Source organism: Rhinoraja longicauda, chromosome 37 (assembly GCF_053455715.1).
Source record: "Rhinoraja longicauda isolate Sanriku21f chromosome 37, sRhiLon1.1, whole genome shotgun sequence".
Lineage (NCBI taxonomy): Eukaryota > Metazoa > Chordata > Chondrichthyes > Rajiformes > Arhynchobatidae > Rhinoraja > Rhinoraja longicauda.
In genome coordinates, this window is record NC_135989.1 from 4170433 (window position 1) to 4191097 (window position 20665).

General features: G+C 50.1%; 2 protein-coding genes across 2 annotated transcripts in view; one reads left to right on the forward strand and one right to left on the reverse strand.

Moving 5' to 3' along the window:
• Positions 1-6050: 6050 nt before the first annotated feature.
• Positions 6051-12154, forward strand: LOC144610684 (uncharacterized). The gene is made up of 3 exons (XM_078429564.1): positions 6051-6164; positions 9562-9660; positions 11581-12154. Exons 1-3 carry the CDS (start codon positions 6081-6083, stop codon positions 11812-11814), a joined length of 417 nt encoding a protein of 138 aa, XP_078285690.1. The 5' UTR covers positions 6051-6080; the 3' UTR covers positions 11815-12154.
• A 5104-nt stretch (positions 12155-17258) lies between these two features.
• Positions 17259-20665, reverse strand: part of LOC144610568 (uncharacterized) — a 28978-nt gene continuing 25571 nt past the window's right edge. The window contains exon 5 of the mRNA XM_078429374.1: positions 17259-17335. Within this exon, the coding sequence (XP_078285500.1) occupies positions 17259-17335 (77 nt within the window). The remainder of the gene's footprint in view (positions 17336-20665) is intronic.

Consider the following 20665-nt stretch of genomic DNA (forward strand, 5'->3'; position numbering starts at 1 on the left):
TCTTCGCTGAATTCTTGAAACACACACAGTTCCACAAAACATATACACGAATACCCTTTTTACTTATGAATTCTTAAACAGTTCTGCAAGACACATACACGACTGTCAGATGGGGAATGCACGACGCATCGCAACCTTGACCAAACCCTATTTTTAATACACACCCAACGTTTATTCACAACCACCCTCCTCTCTACACTAAACTATGTCCAGGATATGTAGGATTTGAAGTGCATGCTCACCATGGGGTTATTACTGGGGTTACTGGCTGTTCGGTTTTGCAGTATTTCTTTTCGAGTTGCGTGCCTGTTCCTCTCTCTTGCATCCGTTCTTCTTTCCGACTTTCTTCTTGACTTCAGACTTCGAACCCGGTTTTCTCTGCGCTTCTTGCCTCCTGTCCGTCTTCTTGCCTGCTTGCGTTTCTTGCAGGTTTTCTTCTAGCTTCAGCTTCTTCTTCCAGTATTTCTTCTTGAGTTTAAAACCCAAAAGTAGTGGCCAGTTATACTGTTTCTGACCCGTCCTATCTCCCGCCAGATCTTGGAATCTCTTTGTTCCAAAAGATATGTATGAGGTTTTCTTCTGATCTGCGCTTATGTTCGGGGATACCGGGGATGGCCAGACGGTGTAAATTGGGATTTCATTGTGAGGTGATGGGTGTTAACTGGTTTCCCATCACCTACCAGGTAGTTTTCTATGGGCTATTGTGCCCCCTCACTGAGATGAACTTTAGGTCGGCTTGGGGCATTGTGAGTATGCTGATGTCAGCGCCCCAGTGTCTGGACTCCGACCTGGTTTCGTAGGTTTCTGCATGGCCAATACCCATCCTTTGTTCTGGCCATGGCTTTGCAGAAAACCTAGAGACTGGGATGTAAGGTTTTTACCTTTTTTTGTGGCTGGTCACGAGGTCCTGCGGCCATTTTAGGACCCACAGATTGTGACATCCTTTGGTAAACTGACTGCAGCCTTTCTCCGCTATCAGCCCCAGTCTCCCGTTTAAAATGTCCAAACTGCAGCTCTTTGGTTTTGTGTTGATTTCAGAATGAGGGAAAACTTCTCAAATCTTACACACACCGTGACACACACACCGTCACACACACCGTCACACACACACCGTCACACACACACACCGTCACACACACCGTGACACAACGTCACACACCGTCACACACACCGTGACACACACCGTGACACACACACCGTCACACACACCGTCACACACACCATGACACACACACCGTCACACACACCGTCACACAACGTCACACACACCATGACACGCATAGGGTGAAAAAGTTTTCCCTCATCTCAGTCCTAAATGGCCGACCCCTTATCCTTAAACTGTGGCCCCTGGTTCTGAACTCCCCCAACATTGGGAACATGTTTCCTGCATCTACCCTGTCCAATCTTTTCTCTGTTTCTATAAGATCCCCTCTCATCCTTCTAAATTCCAGTGAATACAAGCCCACTCGACCCATTCTTTCATCATATGTCAATCCCGCCATCCCGGGAATTAACCTGGTGAACCTACGCTGCACTCCCTCAATAGCAATAATGTCCTTCCTCAAATTAGGAGACCAAAATTGCACACAATACTCCAGGTGCGGTAGGACCTCCTTGCTCCTAAACCCAAATCCTCTCACAATCAAGGCCAACATGTAATGTATTATTAACATGCCATTGGCTTTCTTCACTGCCTGCTGGACCTGCATGCTTACTTTCAGTGACTGATGTACGAGCACACCCAGGTCTCGTTGCACCTCCCCTTCTCCTAATATGACACCATTCAGATAATAATCTGCCTTCCTGTTCTTGCCACCAAAGTGGATAACCTCACATTTATCCACATTATACTGCATCTGCCCACTCACCCAACCTATCCAAGTCACCCTGCAACTTCATAGCATCCTCCTCGCAGCTCACACTGCCACCCAGCTTTGTGTCATCCACAAACTTGGAGATGTTACATTTAATTCCCTTGCCCAAATCTTTAATATATATTGTAAACAGCTGGGGTCCCCGCACCGAGCCTTGCAGAACCCCATTGGTCACTGCCTGCCATTCTGAAAAGGACCCGTTAATTCCTACTCTTTGCTTCCTGTCTGCCAACCAGTTCTCTATCCATGTCAATACCCTATTCCCAATACCGTGTTTTAATTCTGCCCACTAATCTCTTGTGTGGGACCTTGTCAAAGGCTTTTTGAAAGTCCAGATACACCACATCCACTGGCTCTCCCTGACCCATTCTACTTGTTACATCCTCAGTTAGAGCTCTGAGTTAGATAGAGCTCTAGGAGCTAGCGGAATCAAGTGGTATGGGGAGAAGGCAGGCACGGGTTACTGATTGTGGATGATCAGCCATGATCACAATGAATGGCGGTGCTGGCTCGAAGGGCCAAATAGCCTCCTCCTGCTGCTGATTAAATTCGTTTCATGTTGTAAGCGTGATGTGTGGCATGCAGAGATTTTTTCACTGGCTCTCTGCATTGTATTTGTAATAAAACGCTTATATAGAAGTTAAACGAATTTAAACAGCAGCATGATACAGATAACACTACAAAAACCAGGCATGGATCATAGGTCAGGTCAGCAATACGAAAGTCAGGCATGGATCAATCCGCCTAGGGGATTGATCTACAAGGGGGAGGGGTGGGATGGGAGGGGGATGGAGGAGGGGAGGGGGGAGGGAGAGGGTGCTGCACCAATGCAGGAGAGGTTTGGGCCCAACGGGTCCACTTGGTCTAGTTACGTTTGAAAATCCCTTTAATGGATGAATACATGGTTCTTTGTTTGCAGGTGTTGGCTGGATCTGAAGCATGGATTTATGTGGAGTTTGCTGGGTCCAGTGTGCTTCGTGGTGTTGGTGAGGTTCAAGGGGTGATATTGTGGTGGGACAGTTGATCGCGGTGCCTCTGGGTGTGTGTGTCCCTGCCCACTGTAGGTGACTGCCCTGTGACCAGTCCATGGGTGACCGCTGCCAGGACATGTCACCCGGCTCGGCTAATGAACCATTTGCCCAAGCTGCTGACTGCAGGTAGTGGTGGGCTCCTTATGTGAGGAAGGACATCCTTGCTATTCACCAGGTTAATCCCCGGGATGGCGGGACTGTCTTATGAGGAAAGATTGGAAAGGCTGGGCTTGTATTGACTGGAGTTTACAAGGATGAGAGGGGATCTCATAGACCTCGTATAAAGTTATGAAAGTACTGGACAAGCTAGATGCAGGAAAAATGTTCCCAATGTTGGGGGAGTCCAAAACCACGGGCCACAGTCTTAAGAATAAATGGAAGGCCTTTTAAAACTGAGGTGAGAAAAACTTTTTGTGTTCTATGAAAGACAGTGTAAGACAAATACTGCAGATGCTGGTTAACATCGAAGGTAGACACAAAATGCTGGAGTATCTCAGCGGGTCAGGCAGCATCTTCGGAGGGAAGGAATGGGTGACGTTTCGGGTCGAGACCCTTCCTCTGTCTGAAGAAGGGTCTCGACCTGAAACGTCACCTATTCCTTCTCTCCAGAGATGCTGCCTGTCCCGCTGAGTTACTCCAACATTTTGTGTCTATCTTCGATTTATACCAGCATCTGCAGTAATTGTCCCACACTGTCCGAACCTACAGTGTCCGGGCCTACAGTGTCCGGGCCTACAGTGTCCGAACCTACAGTGTCCGAACCTACAGTGTCCGGGCCTACCGTGTCCGGGCCTACAGTGTCCGAACCTACAGTGTCCGGGCCTACAGTGTCCGAACCTACAGTGGGACAAGGGCAGTCCCGTACGGGACAAACCAATTTAGCCCAAAATACGGGATGTCCCGGCTAATACGGGACAGTTGGCAACCCTAAGGCAGAGATAGATAGACTGTTGTTCAGTACAGGTGTCAGAGGTTATGGGGAGAAGGCACGAGAATGGGGTTAAGAGGGAGAGATTGATCAGCCATGTGTAGGAAGGAACTGGTTTAAACTGAAGATAGACACAAAAAGCTGGAGTAACTCAGCGGGACAGGCAGCATCTCTGAAGAGAATGAAGGTGTGACATTTTGGGTCGAGACCCTTCCTCAGACTGGTGGAGTGAGTCTGAAGAAGGGTCTCGACCCGAAACATCACCCGTTTCTTCCCTCCGGAGATGCTGCCTGACCTGCTGAGTTACTCCAGCAGTTTGTGTCCATCTTCGATAGATCAGCCACGATTGAATGGTGGAATAGACATGATGGGCCGAACGGCCTCATTTGCTCCTATTACATGAGCATGAATGTTTATGAAGAAACGACTAGGGTGGGGAAAGTGTTGTCAAGTATTGGAGTGACTGCGAGGGGTTATTGAGACTATAATTGCACCCAGAGAGTTGTGAATTTGTGGAATTCTCTGCCACAGAGGGCAGTGGAGGCCAATTCACTGGATGAATTTAAAAGAGAGTTAGATAGAGCTCTAGGGGCTAGCGGAAACAAGGGATATGGGGAGAAGGCAGGCACGGGTTATTGATTGTGGACGATCAGCCATGATCACAATGGATAGCAGTGCGTACAGGCTCGAAGGGCTGAATGGCCTCCTTCTGCACCTATTGTCTATGTTTCTATGTTTCTATAGGTTAACACGATTCTGTTTGTCATGATTCTCTGGATCTTGCGGAACAGCATGGCTGCCCTGAACACGGATGTGTCAACCATCATGGATTCCAGGTATGTGTGGAATCTCGTGATTAACAGTGGGAGGCAGAGGTCAGCCATCGTAGGGTGGATGGGTCGACCCAGCGGCAGTGAGGATATTGATCACTGGCCAACAACAACCCAGGAGACACTCAGCGGGTCAGGCCTCATCTCTGGAGAGAAGGAATGGGTGACGTTTCGGGTCCAGACCCTTCTTCAGACTGAGATTCAGGGGAAAGGGAAACGAGAGATACGGACGATGATGTAGAGAGATATAGAACAAATGAATGATGTGCAAAAAAGTAACGATGATAAAGGAAACAGGGCATTGGTTCCTTTCCCCCAGAGTTAATGTTGGCACGGTGGCGCAGCGGTAAGTTGCTGCCTTACAGCGAATGCAGTGCCGGAGACCCGGGTTCCATCCTGACTACGGGTGCTGTCTGTACGGAGTTTGTACGTTCTCCCCGTGACCTGCGTGGGTTTTCTCCGAGATCTTCGGTTTCCTCCCACACTCCAAATACGTGCAGGTTTGTAGGTTAATTGGCTTGGTAAATGTAAAAATTGTCCCTAGTGTGTGTAGGATAGTGTTAGTGTGTGGGGATCGCCCAGACCCAGTGGGCCGAAGGGCCTGTTTCCACGCTGTATCTCTAAACTAAAGTAAACTAAAGATGCTGCCTGATCCATGAAGTTACTCCAGCTTTTTGTGTCTATCTTTGGTTTAAACCAGCACATGTAGTTCCTTCCTTCATGTTCCCAGTTCAGTTTAGTTTATTGTCACGTGTACCGAGCTACAGTGAAAAACATTTCTTGAGTGCTATCCAGTCAGAGGAAAGACAATACGTGATGACAATCGGACCATTTACAGTGCACAGATACTTGATAAGGGAGTAACGTTTAGTGCAAGATAAAGCCAGCAAAGTCCGATCAAGGATAGTCCGAGGGTCACCAGGAAGTTAGATAGCAGTTAGACTCCAAAGACGTGCAGGTTTGTAGGTTAATTGGCTTATTAAATGTAAACATTGTCCCTAGTGGGTGTAGGATAGTGTTAGTGTGCGGGGATCGCTGGTCGGTGCGGATCCGGTGGGCCGAAGGGCCTGTTTCCACGCTGTATCTCTAAACTAAAACTAAATAAAAAGCTGGAGTAACTCAGCGGGTCGGGCAGCATCTCTGGAGAGGAGGAATGGGTGATGTTTCTTCAGACGGTGGATGTGATCACGTCTTCAGGCTGAGAGTCGGGGAGAGGGAGACGAGGGAGAGGGGCAGGTGGACGGTGGGTGGGGGGGGGGGGGGGAACGGGAAGAAGTTGGGCCTTGGTCACTGCTTGCTTGATGTCCTCACCCTGCCTTTGTACATCGCCAGGACACGGACCTTCAAGGCCCTGGCCCAGTTCGTTGTGTTGGGCTGCTCATGGGTGTTTGGCCTCTTCCAGCTGAACGAGGATACCATGGCGTTGTCGTATATGTTCACCATTTTAAACAGCGCCCAGGGAGTGTTCATCTTCCTCGTTCACTGCCTGCTGAACCACCAGGTAATCTGCTCCCACCCTCACGCCCCTCTGCTCTGACCTTCATTCAGTGCATTGTTCCAGATTCCAGATCAACTTATTGCCACGTGCACCAATTAATGTGCAGTGAAATGTGAGTTACTGTTCAGCCATACTGAGTGAAAAGCAACAAGACACACAGCCACATACAGTAACATTTACCATAAACATCCACCACAGCGGATTCCACATTCCTCACTGTGATGGAAGGTAATAAAGTCCAATCATCTCCCTCTTTGTTCACCCGCGGTCGGGACTGTTGAACCGTCTGCAGTCGCCGCTGCCAACTGTTCGATATCTGACCCCTCGCGTCGTGACGATCGAAACTCCCCGCGTCGGGGCGGTTGAAACTCTCTCCGCGGCGTGGAGCTCCTGAGTCGGCCTCTTCTCACCAGAGACTGCGGGCTTCACGGCGTTAGAGTCCACAGGCCCCGCGGTTGGAGCTCTCCACAGTCGATCCCCGGCAAAGGATGGCAGCTCCACGATGTTAAAGTCCGTGTCGCGCCCGTGGCCTGATGCGCCGGGCCGTTCTCCAGGAAAGGCCGCCAACTCCACGATGTTAGGCCGCAGTGGGGGCGGAGATACGATACAGATATTTGTTCAGTACATTCTACAGCTTTCGTTTAGTTCGGTTTAGAGATACAGCACAAAAACAGGCCCTTCGGCCCATTCAGTCCACACTGACCAGCGATCAACACCAGCACGATCCTCACATCACATGGACAGGACAGGTTTGGAGGGATATGGACCAAACGCAGGCAGGTGGGATTCGTGTAGCTGGGACATGTTGGCCAGTGTGAGCAAGATGGGCTGAAGGGCCTGTTTCCACGCTGTATCACTCTGTGACTCTGTGACTTGATCCTAAACATTAGGACCAATTTACAATTCTTACCAAAGCCAATTAACCGACAAACCTGAACGTCTTTGGAGTGTGGGAGGAAACCGGACCACCCGGAGAAAACCCACACAGTCATGAGGAGAACGTACAAACTCCGTACAGACAGCACCCGTAGTCAGGATGGAACCCGGGTCTCTGGCGCTGTGAGGCAGCAACTCTACCGCTGCGCCACCGTGTCGCTCTTTACCTACAACAGAATTCATCCGTTCATAAGAACAGAATTAGGCCATTCGGCCCATCAAGTCCACTCCGCCATTGAATCATGGCTGATCTATCTCTCCCTCCGAACCCCATTCTCCTGCCTTCTCCCCGTAATTCCTGACACCTGTACTAATCATGAATCAGTCATTCTCCACTTTACAAATGCCCACTGACTTGTGGCCTCCACAGCCGTCTGTGGCAATAAATTCCACAGATTCACCACCCTCTGACTAAAGAAATTCCTCCTCATCTCCTTCCTAAAGGAACGCCCTTTTATTCTGAAACAACAGTTTGGAAGTCTACAGTGGCGATGTAGGTAGGAGGCAGGGTTGCCAACTGTCCCGTATTAGCCGAGACATCCCGTATTTTGGGCTAAATTGGTTTGTCCCGTATGGGACCGCCCTTGTCCCGTATTAGACCCGGGGGACGCTTTAGGCCTGGACTGTGTAGGTCCAGACATTGTAGGCCTGAACACTGTAGGCCCGGACACTGTACGTCCGGACACTGTAGGCCTGAACACTGTAGGCCCGGACACTGTAGGCCCGGACACTGTAGACTAACAGAGTGTGTTCGGGGAGCGGGGCCGAGTGTGTTCGCCAAACGGAGGTTGCCTAGCAACCCGCCTCCCGGCCCGGGCGGCTGCCATTGATGGAGCGCGAACACATGGCCGCTGGCTGGGTGAGGTCACGTGGGGCGCAGGGCGGTGACGTCACCTTTTGTCCCTTATTTGGGAGTGAGATAGTTGGCAACCCCTAGTAGGAGGACACAAGGACTCAGCGGGTCAGGCAGCATCTCTGGAGATCGTGGATAGGTGCCGTTTAGGGTCCGGACCATTCTTCAAACTGATTGTAGTGGGGTAGGGGGGAGAAAATTGGAAGAGGTGGGAGGCAGGACATGTACAATACATGTGTCACATGTTAGGCAGCACAGTGGGGCAGCCATAGAGCCTCATAGCACGAGAGTCCCGGGTTCGATCCTGACCACGGGTGCTGTCTGTTTGGAGTTTGTACGTTCTCCCCGTGACCCCATGGGTTTCCTCCGGGTGCTCCGGTTTCCTCCTACACTACAAAGACGTGCGGGTTTGGAGGTTAATCGGCCCTCTGTAAATTGCTCCTAGTGTGTAGGGAGTGGATGTGAAATTGGGATAACATAGAAGTGGTGTGAACGGGTGATGGATGGCCAGCATGGACTCAGTGGGCCGAAGGGCCTGTTTCCCCACTGTATCTCTAAACTAAACATAGAACTAGCGTGATAGGCAAAAAGGTGCTGGGTAACTCAGTGGGTCAGGCAGCATCTCTGGAGAAAAAGGATGGATGATCTTTCAGGACCCTATGAAACGTCACCCATCCTTATTCTCCACGGATGCTGCCCGACCCACTGAGTTTCTCCAGCACTTTGTGTCTATCTTTGGTGCACACCAGGTATGTAAGGATGTCAGGGGTTATGGGGAGAAGGCAGGAGAATGGGGTTAGGAGGGAGAGATACTGTAGATCAGCCAGGATTGAATGACAGAGTCGACTTGATGGGCCGAGTGGCCTAATTCTGCTCCTAGCACCATGAACATTAACATTAACATATACCAGCATCTGCAGTTCATTTCTGTACATAGAACTAGTGTGAACAGGTGATCATTGGTCAGCATGAACTTGGTGGGCCGAAGGGCCTGTTTCCACGCTGTATCTCTAAACTTTACCTTGCACGAAACATTATTCCTTGATCATGTGCCTATACACTGTAAATGGATCGTTTGTAATCATGTTTAGTCTTTCCGCTGACTGGATAGCAGGCAACAAAAAGCTTTTCACTGTACCTCGGTACACCTGACAATAAAATAAACAAAACTGGACTGAACTAAGCCACTAAGTGGGCGGTCACCGTGGCGCAGTGGTAGAGTTGCCGTCTTACAGCGAATGCAGCGCCGGAGACCCGGGTTCCATCCCGACCACGGGTGCTGTCTGTACGGAGTTTGTACCTTCTCCCCGTGACCTGCGTGGGGTTTTCTCTGGGAATTCCGGTTTCCTCCCACACTCCAAAGACGTGCAGGTTTGTAGGTTAATTGGCTTGGTGTAAATGTAAATAGTCCCCAGTGTGTGTAGGAAAGTGTCAGTGTGCGGGGATCGCTGGTCAGTGTGGGCTGAAGGGCCTGTTTCCGCGCTGTATCTCTAAAACTAAGAAACTAAAGACCATTAATAATCTACGGTTTGTGTTCACGCCCGTCAGTGTGAAGTCTCCAGGCTGTGTTTTTGTGCAGGTTTGTTTATTTACGCTGCCTTCTGGGCGCAGGTGAGGAGAGAATACTGCAACTTGTTCAAACGTGTGTGCCAGAGGAAGAAAACAGAGGCATCAGAAACCTCCTCCCCCATCACCATCTCTCAAGTAACGGTGAGTGCTGACGAGCAAACGCGCATGTTGCATTGGAGCTGCGAGCCGCAGCCAGCCGCTGTGGCATGCACTGCACTGCTGCCCCCTGTCCAATGCTCCAACACACCCTCCACTCCTCCCTCCACGTACTGCACGGCATTGCAGCGGTAGAGTTGCTGCCTCACAGCTCCGGAGACCCAGGTTCCATCCCGACTACAGGCGCTGTCTGTACGGAGTTTGCACGTTCTCCCCGTGACCTGCGTGGGTTTTCTCCGGGTGCTCCGGTTTCCTCCCACACCCCAAAGACGTGCAGGTTTGTAGGTTGTGTAGGAAAAATAACTGCAGATGCTAGTTAAAATCGAAATTAGGGCACATGGTATTGGGGGTAGGGTACTGACATGGATAGAAAATTGGTTGACAGACAGAAAGCAAAGAGTGGGGATAAATGGGGCCCTTTCGGAATGGCAGGCAGTGACCAGTGGGGTACCGCAAGGTTCGGTGCTGGGACCCCAGCTATTTACGATATACATTAATGACTTAGACGAAGGGATTAAAAGTACCATTAGCAAATTTGCAGATGATACTAAGCTGGGGGGTAGTGTAAATTGTGAGGAAGATGCAATAAGGCTGCAGGGTGACTTGGACAGGTTGTGTGAATGGGCGGATACATGGCAGATGCAGTTTAATGTAGATAAGTGTGAGGTTATTCACTTTGGAAGTAAGAATAGAAAGGCAGATTATTATCTGAATGGTGTCAAGTTAGGAGGAGGGGGAGTTCAACGAGATCTGGGTGTCCTAGTGCATCAGTTAATGAAAGGAAGCATGCAGGTACAGCAGGCAGTGAAGAAAGCCAATGGAATGTTGGCCTTCGTAACAAGAGGAGTTGAGTATAGGAGCAAAGATGTCCTTCTACAGTTGTACCGGGCCCTGGTGAGACCGCACCTGGAGTACTGTGTGCAGTTTTGGTCTCCAAATTTGAGGAAGGATATTCTTGCTATGGAGGGCGTGCAGCGTAGGTTCACTAGGTTAATTCCCGGAATGGCGGGACTGTCGTATGTTGAAAGGCTGGAGCGATTGGGCTTGTATACACTGGAATTTGGAAGGATGAGGGGGGATCTTATTGAAACATATAAGATAATTAGGGGATTGGATACATTAGAGGCAGGAAACATGTTCCCAATGTTGGGGGAGTCCAGAACAAGGGGCCACAGTTTAAGAATAAGGGGTAGGCCATTTAGAACGGAGATGAGGAAGAACTTTTTCAGTCAGAGAGTGGTGAAGGTGTGGAATTCTCTGCCTCAGAAGGCAGTGGAGGCCAGTTCGTTGGATGCTTTCAAGAGAGAGCTGGATAGAGCTCTTAAGGATAGCGGAGTGAGGGGGTATGGGGAGAAGGCAGGAACGGGGTACTGATTGAGAGTGATCAGCCATGATCGCATTGAATGGCGGTGCTGGCTCGAAGGGCTGAATGGCCTACTCCTGCACCTATTGTCTATTGTCTATTGTCTCTTGAAAGTAGACACAAAATGCTGGAGTAACTCAGCGGGTCAGGCAGCATCTCGGGAGAGAAGGAATAGGTGACTTTTCGGGTCGGGTCTGAAGAAGGGTCTCAACCCAAAACATCACTTGTTCCTTCTCTCCCGACATGCTGCCTGACCCACTGAGTTACTCCAGCATTTTGTGTTCACCTTCAGGTTTGTAGGTTAATTGGCTTTGGTAAAAGATTGTAAATTGACCCTAGTGTGTGTAGGATGGTGTTAATGTGTGGGGATCGCTGGTCGGTGCAGACTCGGTGGGCCGAAGGGCCTGTTTCCGCGTTGTATCTCTAAACTAAATTAAACTAATCTAAACTAAACTAAACATCCTGGTAAATCTTCTCTGTGCTCAGATTATGATGATGTTTGGTCGTGGCAGGTAAAGTCTGTTATTTGGTTTTATTCTCAGGTTTCGAAGACAACTGATACTCAGACAACTCAGTCGGACATTGAATGGGTGAATATGGGCTCTGCAAATGAACCAGTCAGTGGGCTCAGCTCCAGGCCGTCCGTGAAGCCCATGGATGTCAAGTCAACCTGCAGATGCTGCAAGTCTGAAATAAGCACCGGAAATACCCCTCAGGTCAGGCAGCATCTGGAGAAAGAGGAAAGGTCAGCCTGTCAGCTTGAAGACTCGTCATAGAGTCATGCAGCATGGAAGCAGGCCATTCGGCCCAACTCATCCATGCTGACCAAGATGCCCTATCTCAGACAGTCCCAATTGCCCATGTTTGGCCCCCTGAAACCCAACAACCAGTCAAATTTAAACAGCCTCTTACACTGCCTTGAGGACATAAAATGTTGGATGGCAAAGAACTTCCTCCAATTAAATGAGAGCAAGTCTGAGATCATCCTATTCGGCCCCCCCGACTCCATCAAATTGATAACATGCAGTCTTGGAAGCCTATCCTGCCTAGTCAAACCGCATGTCAAAAACCTCGGCATGATATTTGACTCTGCATTAAAATTTGATAAGCAAGTCAACGCTGTGGTAAAAGCCAGCTTCTTCCAACTTCGAACCATAGCTAAAATCAAACCTTTCCTCCAATTCGACGACACAGAAAAAATCATTCACGCTTTCATTTCCTCCCGCCTAGACTACTGCAACTCCCTATACACTGGGATCAGCCAATCTTCCCTGTCCCGCCTGCAACTGGTCCAAAACGCCGCAGCGAGACTCCTGACGGGTACCCGTAAAAGGGACCACATCACCCCGATTCTGGCCTCTCTCCACTGGCTCCCTGTACGGTACAGAATCAACTTCAAGCTCCTCCTATTCACGTATAAAGCCCTAAATGGACACTCCCCCCCCTACATCAAAAATCTTCTAACCCCCCTCTCTAACTCCAGGTCCCTCAGGTCGGCCGACTTGGGGCTACTCACTATCCCGCGGTCTAGGCTTAAGCTCAGGGGTGACCGCGCTTTTGCGGTTGCAGCTCCTAGACTGTGGAACAGCATCCCTCTCCCCATCAGAACTGCCCCCTCCATCGACTCCTTTAAGTCCAGGCTCAAAACCTATTTCTACTCCCTAGCGTTTGAGGCTCATTGAGGAGGCGCTGTGAACTGTTTGCGTGCTACTGTATGTTTCATTTTTTTTTCCCATTGGAACCTAATCAGATGTACAGCACTTTGGTCAACGTGGGTTGTTTTTAAATGTGCTATACAAATAAAATTGACTTGACTTGACTTATCTTTCTCAATCTAAATCTTTCCTATCAATTTCTCTCTCTCTCTCTCTCTCTCTCTCTCTCTCTCTCTCTCTCTCTCTCTCTCTCTCTCTCTCTCTCTCTCTCTCTCTCTCCCTCTCTCCCTCTCTCCCTCCCTCCCTCCCTCCCTCTCTCTCTCTCTCTCTCTCTCTCTCTCTCTCTCTCTCTCTCTCTCTCTCTCTCTCTCTCTCTCACCCCCTCTCTCTCTCACCCCCTCCCTCTCTTCTCTGTCTCTGTTTCTGTCTTTCTCTCTCTCTCTCTCCTTCCCTCTCCCTCTCAATCTCTCTCTTGTCCTCTCCCATTCTCTCTCTCCCTCTCTCTCTCCCCCCAACCTCTCTCTCGCCCCCTCCCTCTCTCTCTCCCCCAACCTCTCTCTCGCTCCCTCTCTCCCCCTCTCTCTCCAGATGCTGACTGACCTGCTGAGTGTTCCCAGAATGTGTTGTGTTTATTTCAGACAGGTTGAAATGAATGTCCTGCTCCTGTGTTGCTGGAGGGATGGACCAGTACCTTGAGTGAGTGTTCCCCCTGTATCCCGCCGTTCCATGGAGTCCGTTCCCAAGCGATTATTCCCAAAGTATCCCGACAATCCATGGAGCCAATTCCTGAGTGATTGTTCCCTCAGGATCCTGACAATCACTGCTATATTCTGAAGCCGTCTTGTTAATTAATCTTCATGGTTTCGAAGGGTGGTTTCATAAGTTCATCTGTGATAGCAGCAGAATTAGGCCATTCGGCCCATCGATTCTACTCCGCCATTTAATCGTGGTTAATCTATCTCTTCCCCCTAACCCCATTCTCCTGCCTTCTCCCCATAACCCCTGACACCCGCACTAATCAAGAATCTATCTATCTCTGCCTTAAAAACATCCATTGACTTGGCTTCCACAGCCGTCTGTGGCAATGAATTCCACAGATTCACCACCCATGGTTCATTAACTGTAGGTTTTTCTGGTCAATATCCTCCTCAGCATCTCCTGAGTTTCCACTCAATTGACCACACAAACACAAGGAACTGCAGATGCTGGAATCTTGTTACAACACAAAGTGCTGGAGTAATGCAACAGGCCTGGCAGCATCTGTGGAGGACATGGATAGGTGGCGATTCGGCTTTAGTAGAGTTTAGTTTAGTTTAGAGATGCAGCGCTGAAACAGGCCCTTCGTTCTCCCCGTGACCAGCGTGGGTTTTCTCCCACACTCCAAAGACGTGCAGGTTTGTAGGTTAATTGGCTTGGTGTAAATGTAAAAATTGTCCCTAGTGTGTGTAGGATAATGTTGGTGTGCGGGGATCGCTGGTCGGTGCGGACTCGGTGTGCTGAAGGGCCTTATGTCCTCCAGAGATGCTGCCAGACCTGTTGTGTTACTCCTACACTTTGTGTTCTAACAAGGTTCCAGCATCTCCCCACTCACCATCAACAACACCACATTCACATCTGTGGAGTCATTTAAGTTCCTTGGAACCATCATCTCCAGGGACCTTAAATGGGAGGCCACCATCGACTCCACAGTCAAAAAGGCCAAACAGAGGATGTACTTCCTGCGGCAACTGAGGAAACACAATCTGCCACAGGCAATGATGGTCCAGTTCTATACTGCCATCATAGAGTCCGTCCTCACCTTCTCCATCATGGTCTGGTTTGGCTCAGCCACCAAGCACCACATCCGGAGGCTGCAACGCATCGTTCGCACAGCTGAGAAGGTTGTTGGCTGCAACCTTCCCCCCCATTGACGAACTGTACACTGCAAGGGCCAGGAAGCGAGCGGGCAAGATCATCTCTGACCCCTCTCACCCTGGCCACAAACTCTTGGAAGCACTTCCCTCTGGAAGGCGACTCCGGACTGTCAAAGCAGCCACAGCCGGACATCAAAACAGCTTTTTTTCCACGAGTGATAGTTCTACTCAATAAGCAAAGTCCGGAGTCTCCTTTTTTGCTCTGGTTTATTTCCACCCACATGTTTAGATCGTAATGGTGTATCCTTATTGTTTTGATGTGGTTATGCTTTATTCTTAATTGTTAACTGTATGTTTGTGTTGTCATTTGTGAGCGGAGCACCAAGGCACATTCCTTGTATATGCATACTTGGCCAATAAACGTATTCATTCATTCATTCATTCATTCATCTGCAGATCCTTGTGTCTATGTGGCCAATTGTGACCATGCACACATGGTCAGCTGTGCCACCCTGTAATCAACTTCTGTATTCAATACCCTGACCAGGGGTTGCCAACTTTCTCACTCCCAAATAAGGGACAAGGTGACGTCACCGCCCCGCGCCCCGTGTGACCTCACCCAGCCAGCGGCCAAATGCTCTCACACCACCAATGGTAGCCGCCCGGGCCGAGAGGTGGGTTGCTACGCAACCTCCATTAGGCGGCGCCCGGGCCTCCGGGCCTACACTGTCCGGGCCTACACTGCCCGGGCCTACAGTGTCCGGGCCTACACTGTCCGGGCCTACAGTGTCCGGAAGGTTGACACAGATTTTAACCAGCATCTGCAGTTTTTTTCCTACTACACTGTCCAGGCCTACAGCGTTTGGACCTACAGCGTCCGGGCCTACATCGTCCGGGCCTACAATGTCCAGACCTACAGCGTCTAGGCCTACAGTGCCCCCCGGGCCTAATACAGGACAAGGGCAGTCCCGTACGGGACAAACCAATTTAGCCCACAATACGGGATGTCCCGGCTAATACGGGACAGTTGGCAACCCTAACCCTGACTGATGAAGGCCTGCATGCCAAAAGCCTTGTTCACCACTCTATCTACCTCTGACACCACTTTCAGGGATGTACTGTATATGTACATGTACTACCAGGTCCCTCTGCTCTACAACACTTCCCAGTACCCTACCGTTTACTGAGAAAGATGAAAACAGTCTTGACCTACATCGACCTCATTTGAGATCCTCAGTATATATTTTATTGGACATTACTGGACTTTATCTTGCACCAAACATTATTCCTTTTATCCTGCATCTGTACACTGTGGACGGCTTGAATCATGTATAGTCTTTTCGCTAACTGGATAGCACGCAACAATAAAGCTTTTCACTGTACCTCGGTACACGTGACAATAAACTACACCGAACCTTTCCTGGTTTGTCAATTATGTTTTCAGTTTGTGATGAGCTTAGAATACTTCACCCTCTCTGTGACCACAAATAGATTGGATTATTAGAGCATTAGTCCATGAACAGCTCTGCCCAAGATAACTGGCAATTGCAGAGTGTTGTAGATGTAGCCTAGTCCATCACACAGACCAGACTCCCCACCACTGTCTCCATCTACACTTCACGCTGCCTCGGAAAAGCAGCCAACACAATCAAAGACTTATCCCACCCCGGTCATTCCTCCTTCTCCCCGCTCCCGTCGAGCAGAAGATACAGAAGCTTGAAAGTGCGCACCACCAGACTCACGAACAGTTTCTTCCTCTCAGTTATCAGGCTTCTGAACGGCCCTTCCATAAGCCAGGGCACTGTCCGATTCACCTCTACCCCATTGCGGACATTGGACTTTGTCTGTGGAACTGATGCACTACAATGCTGAGAACTATATTCTACACTCTGTATCTTCCCCTTTTGCTCTACCCATTGTACTTGAGTTTGACCTGTTTGCATTGATGTGTGGTATTATCTGGCCTGTTTACACAGCATGCGACACAAAGCTTTTCTCCTTGTTGTGGGGAACGCTAGGACCATAACCTCAGAATTAAAGGACGTTCCTTGGAGAAGGAGATGGAAAGGGATTTCTTTAGTCAGAGGGTGGTGAATTTGTGGAATTCATTGCCACAGAATGGATATTTTTAAGGCAGAGAGCGATAGATTCTTGATTGGTGCGGGTGTCAGGGGTTATGGGGAGAAGGCAGGAGAATGGGGTTAGGAGGGAGAGAAAGATCAGCCATGATTGAATGGCGGAGAAGACGATGGGCTGAACGGCCTAATTTTGCTCCTATCACTTCTAACTTTATGAACTTAAGAGGATACAATAATTTTAGTTTAGAGATACAGCGTGGAAACAGGCCCTTTCAGCCCACCGGGTCCGCGCCGACCAGCGATCCCCGCACACTAACACTATCCTACACCCACTAGGGACAATTTTTACATTTACCAAGCCAATTAACCTACAAACCTGCACGTCTTTGGAGTGTGGGAGGAAACCGAAGATCTCGGGAAAAACCCACGCAGGTCACGGGGAGAACGTACAAACTCCGTACAGACGGCACACGTGGTCGGGATGGAACCCGGGTCTCTGGCGCTGCATTCGCTGTAAGGCGGCAAATCTACCGCTGCACCACCGTGACCGCCCGATAATGCAATGATGATGCACGGAGGAGCATCTTGTCGCATGTAAAATAATGATGACCCGGTTTCTATTGAAATATTTATTTCATTCTGCAAGCTTATTTGAAGTCATGATCAATATTTTCGTGATATTTAACAGCTCATATCTTAACATAGAATCTTCTAGAACATAAATATACATCAATATTAAAGTTCATTCTTAATCTACCCGTACCACATTCTTTCATTCATTTTAGTCTTAGTTCCGTTTACCCTCGACTGAAAAATACACATTTTTAGTTCTTCCTACAACCCACTAATTCTACTTCAAAATCCTGCCAATGTAGCGACCATAGAAAGTGGTCCTAGTTGTCGAAGCCTCAGATTGGCCAGCAAGGTCATGTGTGGGCGCGACCGTAGGGATTGGTCCAGAGAGCGACACCGCTGATTGGACAGCGTGGTCATGTGCGCTTTTGGCGCCCAAAAAGAGTCAGTTGGGAGACGTCTTCGAAGAGAACAGTTAGTTTTAATGGTTGTCTGTAATCTTGTTAAGAAAACTTTGTAATCGAATATTGCTGTCGCAATAAACTTCTTCAACAAAGAACAAGTTTCCAGACTCGCCATATTGATGACCCCGACGTGATCCAGCCGATCACTTACCATGAGTGAATCAAACGCCTCGTTGTTGGTTCCTACGCCCAGCACACCGGAGCTAAGCGCGGTCAGCGTTCACCTTCCGTCGTTTTGGATACATCAACCACAATCTTGGTTTGTTCATACCGAAGCCCAGTTTCACTTAAGAAACATCTCAGCAGACGCAACAAGGTATTACTACCTCGTCAGCGCTCTACTGCCGGAGACGACTGCGTGGGCCATGCGGTTCATTATCAATCCTCCGGCAGAAAACAAGTACGAGGCCATGAAGGCACTGTTGTTACGGACCTACGGGTTCAGCAGGCAGGACCGAGCTAAGCGTCTTATGCACCTACCAGATCTCAGAGATCGGCTGCCGTCCGTCCTCATGGCTGAAATGTTAACGCTAGCAGGTGAACATACGGATCGCCTCATGTTCGAGCAGGCATTCCGAGAGAAGCTTCCCGAAGATGTCAAACTTATGCTCACAGATTGTTCTTTTAAGGACCCCGTGGCATATGCAGAAAAAGCCGATGCGCTCATGGCGTCCAAATCGAAAGAAAGAGGTTCGATCAACAAGGTCTCGACATCAGCGGCCGCGCCACAGCAACATCAAGATGGCGCCGCGTCTCCCGCCATTTCTCCAAAAGCCCGCCAAAAGGATCCGTACAAGCGCGGCTGGTGCTATTACCATCTACGATGGGGTGGAGAATCCCGCAACTGCCGCTCGCCTTGTACCTTCTCGGGAAATGCCTCGGCCGATCGTACATAGAGGCAGTTGCGATTGGCCAGAACCGACGCCTCTACGTCCGAGACCGATTCACGGATACACAGAATTTTTGGTTGACACGGGAGCCATTGTCAGTATCGTACCGCCGACCGACCGACCTTGAGACCAGGACCGGGCAGCAGGTGGGTGGCCTTTGGCAGCCCTTGGCGTTTTTCAGCCGGCAGCTGAGTTCGGATGAGCTGAAATATAGCGCTTTTGACCGAGAGCTTCTGGCCCTCTATTTAGCTGTTCGTCACTTCAGGTATTTCCTTGAAGGCCGCCTGTTTGTGGCCTTTATGGACCATAAACCATTAACTTTTGCTTTTTCCAAATTGTCCGACCCATGGTCGGCCCGCCAGCAGCGGCACCTGACTGCCATCTCTGAGTTTACCACCGATGTCCGTCATGTCGCTGGTAACATATAACATATAACATATAACAACTACAGCATGGAAACAGGCCTGTCCGGCCCTACCAGTCCACGCCGACCATTCTCCCTGACCTAGTCTCATCTACTTGCACTCAGACCATAACCCTCCAATCCCCTCCTATCCATATACCTATCCAATTTACTCTTAAATAATAAAATCGAGCCAGCCTCCACCACTTCCTCCGGAAGCCCATTCCATACAGCCACAACCCTCTGAGTAAAGAAGTTCCCCCTCATGTTACCCCTAAATCTTTGTCCCTCAATTCTGAAGCTATGTCCCCTTGTTGGAATCTTCCCCACTCTCAAAGGGAAAAGCCTACCCACGTCAACTCTGTCCGTCCCTCTCAAAATTTTAAAAACCTCTATCAAGTCCCCCCTCAACCTTAATGCCGTTGCTGACGCCCTGTCTCGGCCTGCTTTTTCCCCCATTTCAACGGTGGACTGCGAGGTGGATCCCCAGGAGCTTGCGGAGGCACAGCTTCTGGCGGATACCGCCTCGGCATACCAGTCCACTACTTCGGGGTTGAAGTTGGCTCAGGTGGCCTGCGGGCCGGAGGGCACAAAAGTCTGGTGTGATGTTTCCCTTCCCCGTCCCAGGCCGGTGGTGCCGCCCTCCCTTCAGCGCCGGGTGTTTGATGCCATTCATGGGCTGGCGCACCCGTCCATCCGCTCCACCTCTGCCTTAGTAGCCGCTCGGTTTGTGTGGCATGGCTTGCGTAAACAGGTAGCTGTTTGGGCCCGTTCCTGCGTTCCCTGCCAGACCGCTAAAGTCCAACGCCATGTCCAGCCCCCGGTACAGGAGTTTGAGGTCCCAGCGGTCCGTTTTTTCCATATTCACGTGGATTTAGTCGGGCCCTTGCCTTCCTCCCGGGGCTACACCCATCTGCTCAGGGTGGTGGATCGGTTCACCCGGTGGCCAGAGGCTTTCCCATTGTCAGATACCTCTGCTGCCTCTTGTGCCAGGACTTTGGCCCTCCATTGGGTGGCACGTTTCGGGGTTCCGGCTGTTATTACCACCGACAGGGGGCCACAGTTCACTTCGACCCTCTGGGCCACGCTAGCAGAGCTGTACGGTTCCCGATTGCAACACACCACAGCGTACCACCCCCAGGCTAATGGGCTTGTGGAGAGGTTCCACCGACAACTCAAGGCGGCCCTCAGTGCGAGGCTTGAAGGCCCGGACTGGGTAGACCAACTTCCCTGGATCCTTCTGGGCATCCGGACCGCTCCTAACTATCTAACGTTGGAGAAGTCAATTGTCTCGACCCGAAACAATAGACAATAGGTGTAGGAGGAGGCTGTTCGGCCCTTCGAGCCAGCACCGCCATTCAATGGGGGCATTGGGCATCTAGGATGGTTTCAGCCCATCCAGGGTGGCATTGGGCATCTAGGGTGGCATTGGGCATCTAGGGTGGCATCAGCCCATCTAGGTTGACATTGGGCATCTTGGACATCTAGAGTGGCGTTGGACATCTAGGGTGGCATTGGGCATCTAGGGCGGCATTGGGCATTTAGGGTGGCATTGGGCATCTAGGGTGGCATCAGGCCATCTAGGGTGGCATTGGCCCATCTAGGATGGCATTGGGCATCTAGGGTGGCATTGGACATTTAGGGTGGCATTGGGCATCTAGGGTGGCAATGGGCATCCAGGGTGGCATTGGGCTTTGGGCATCTAGGGTGG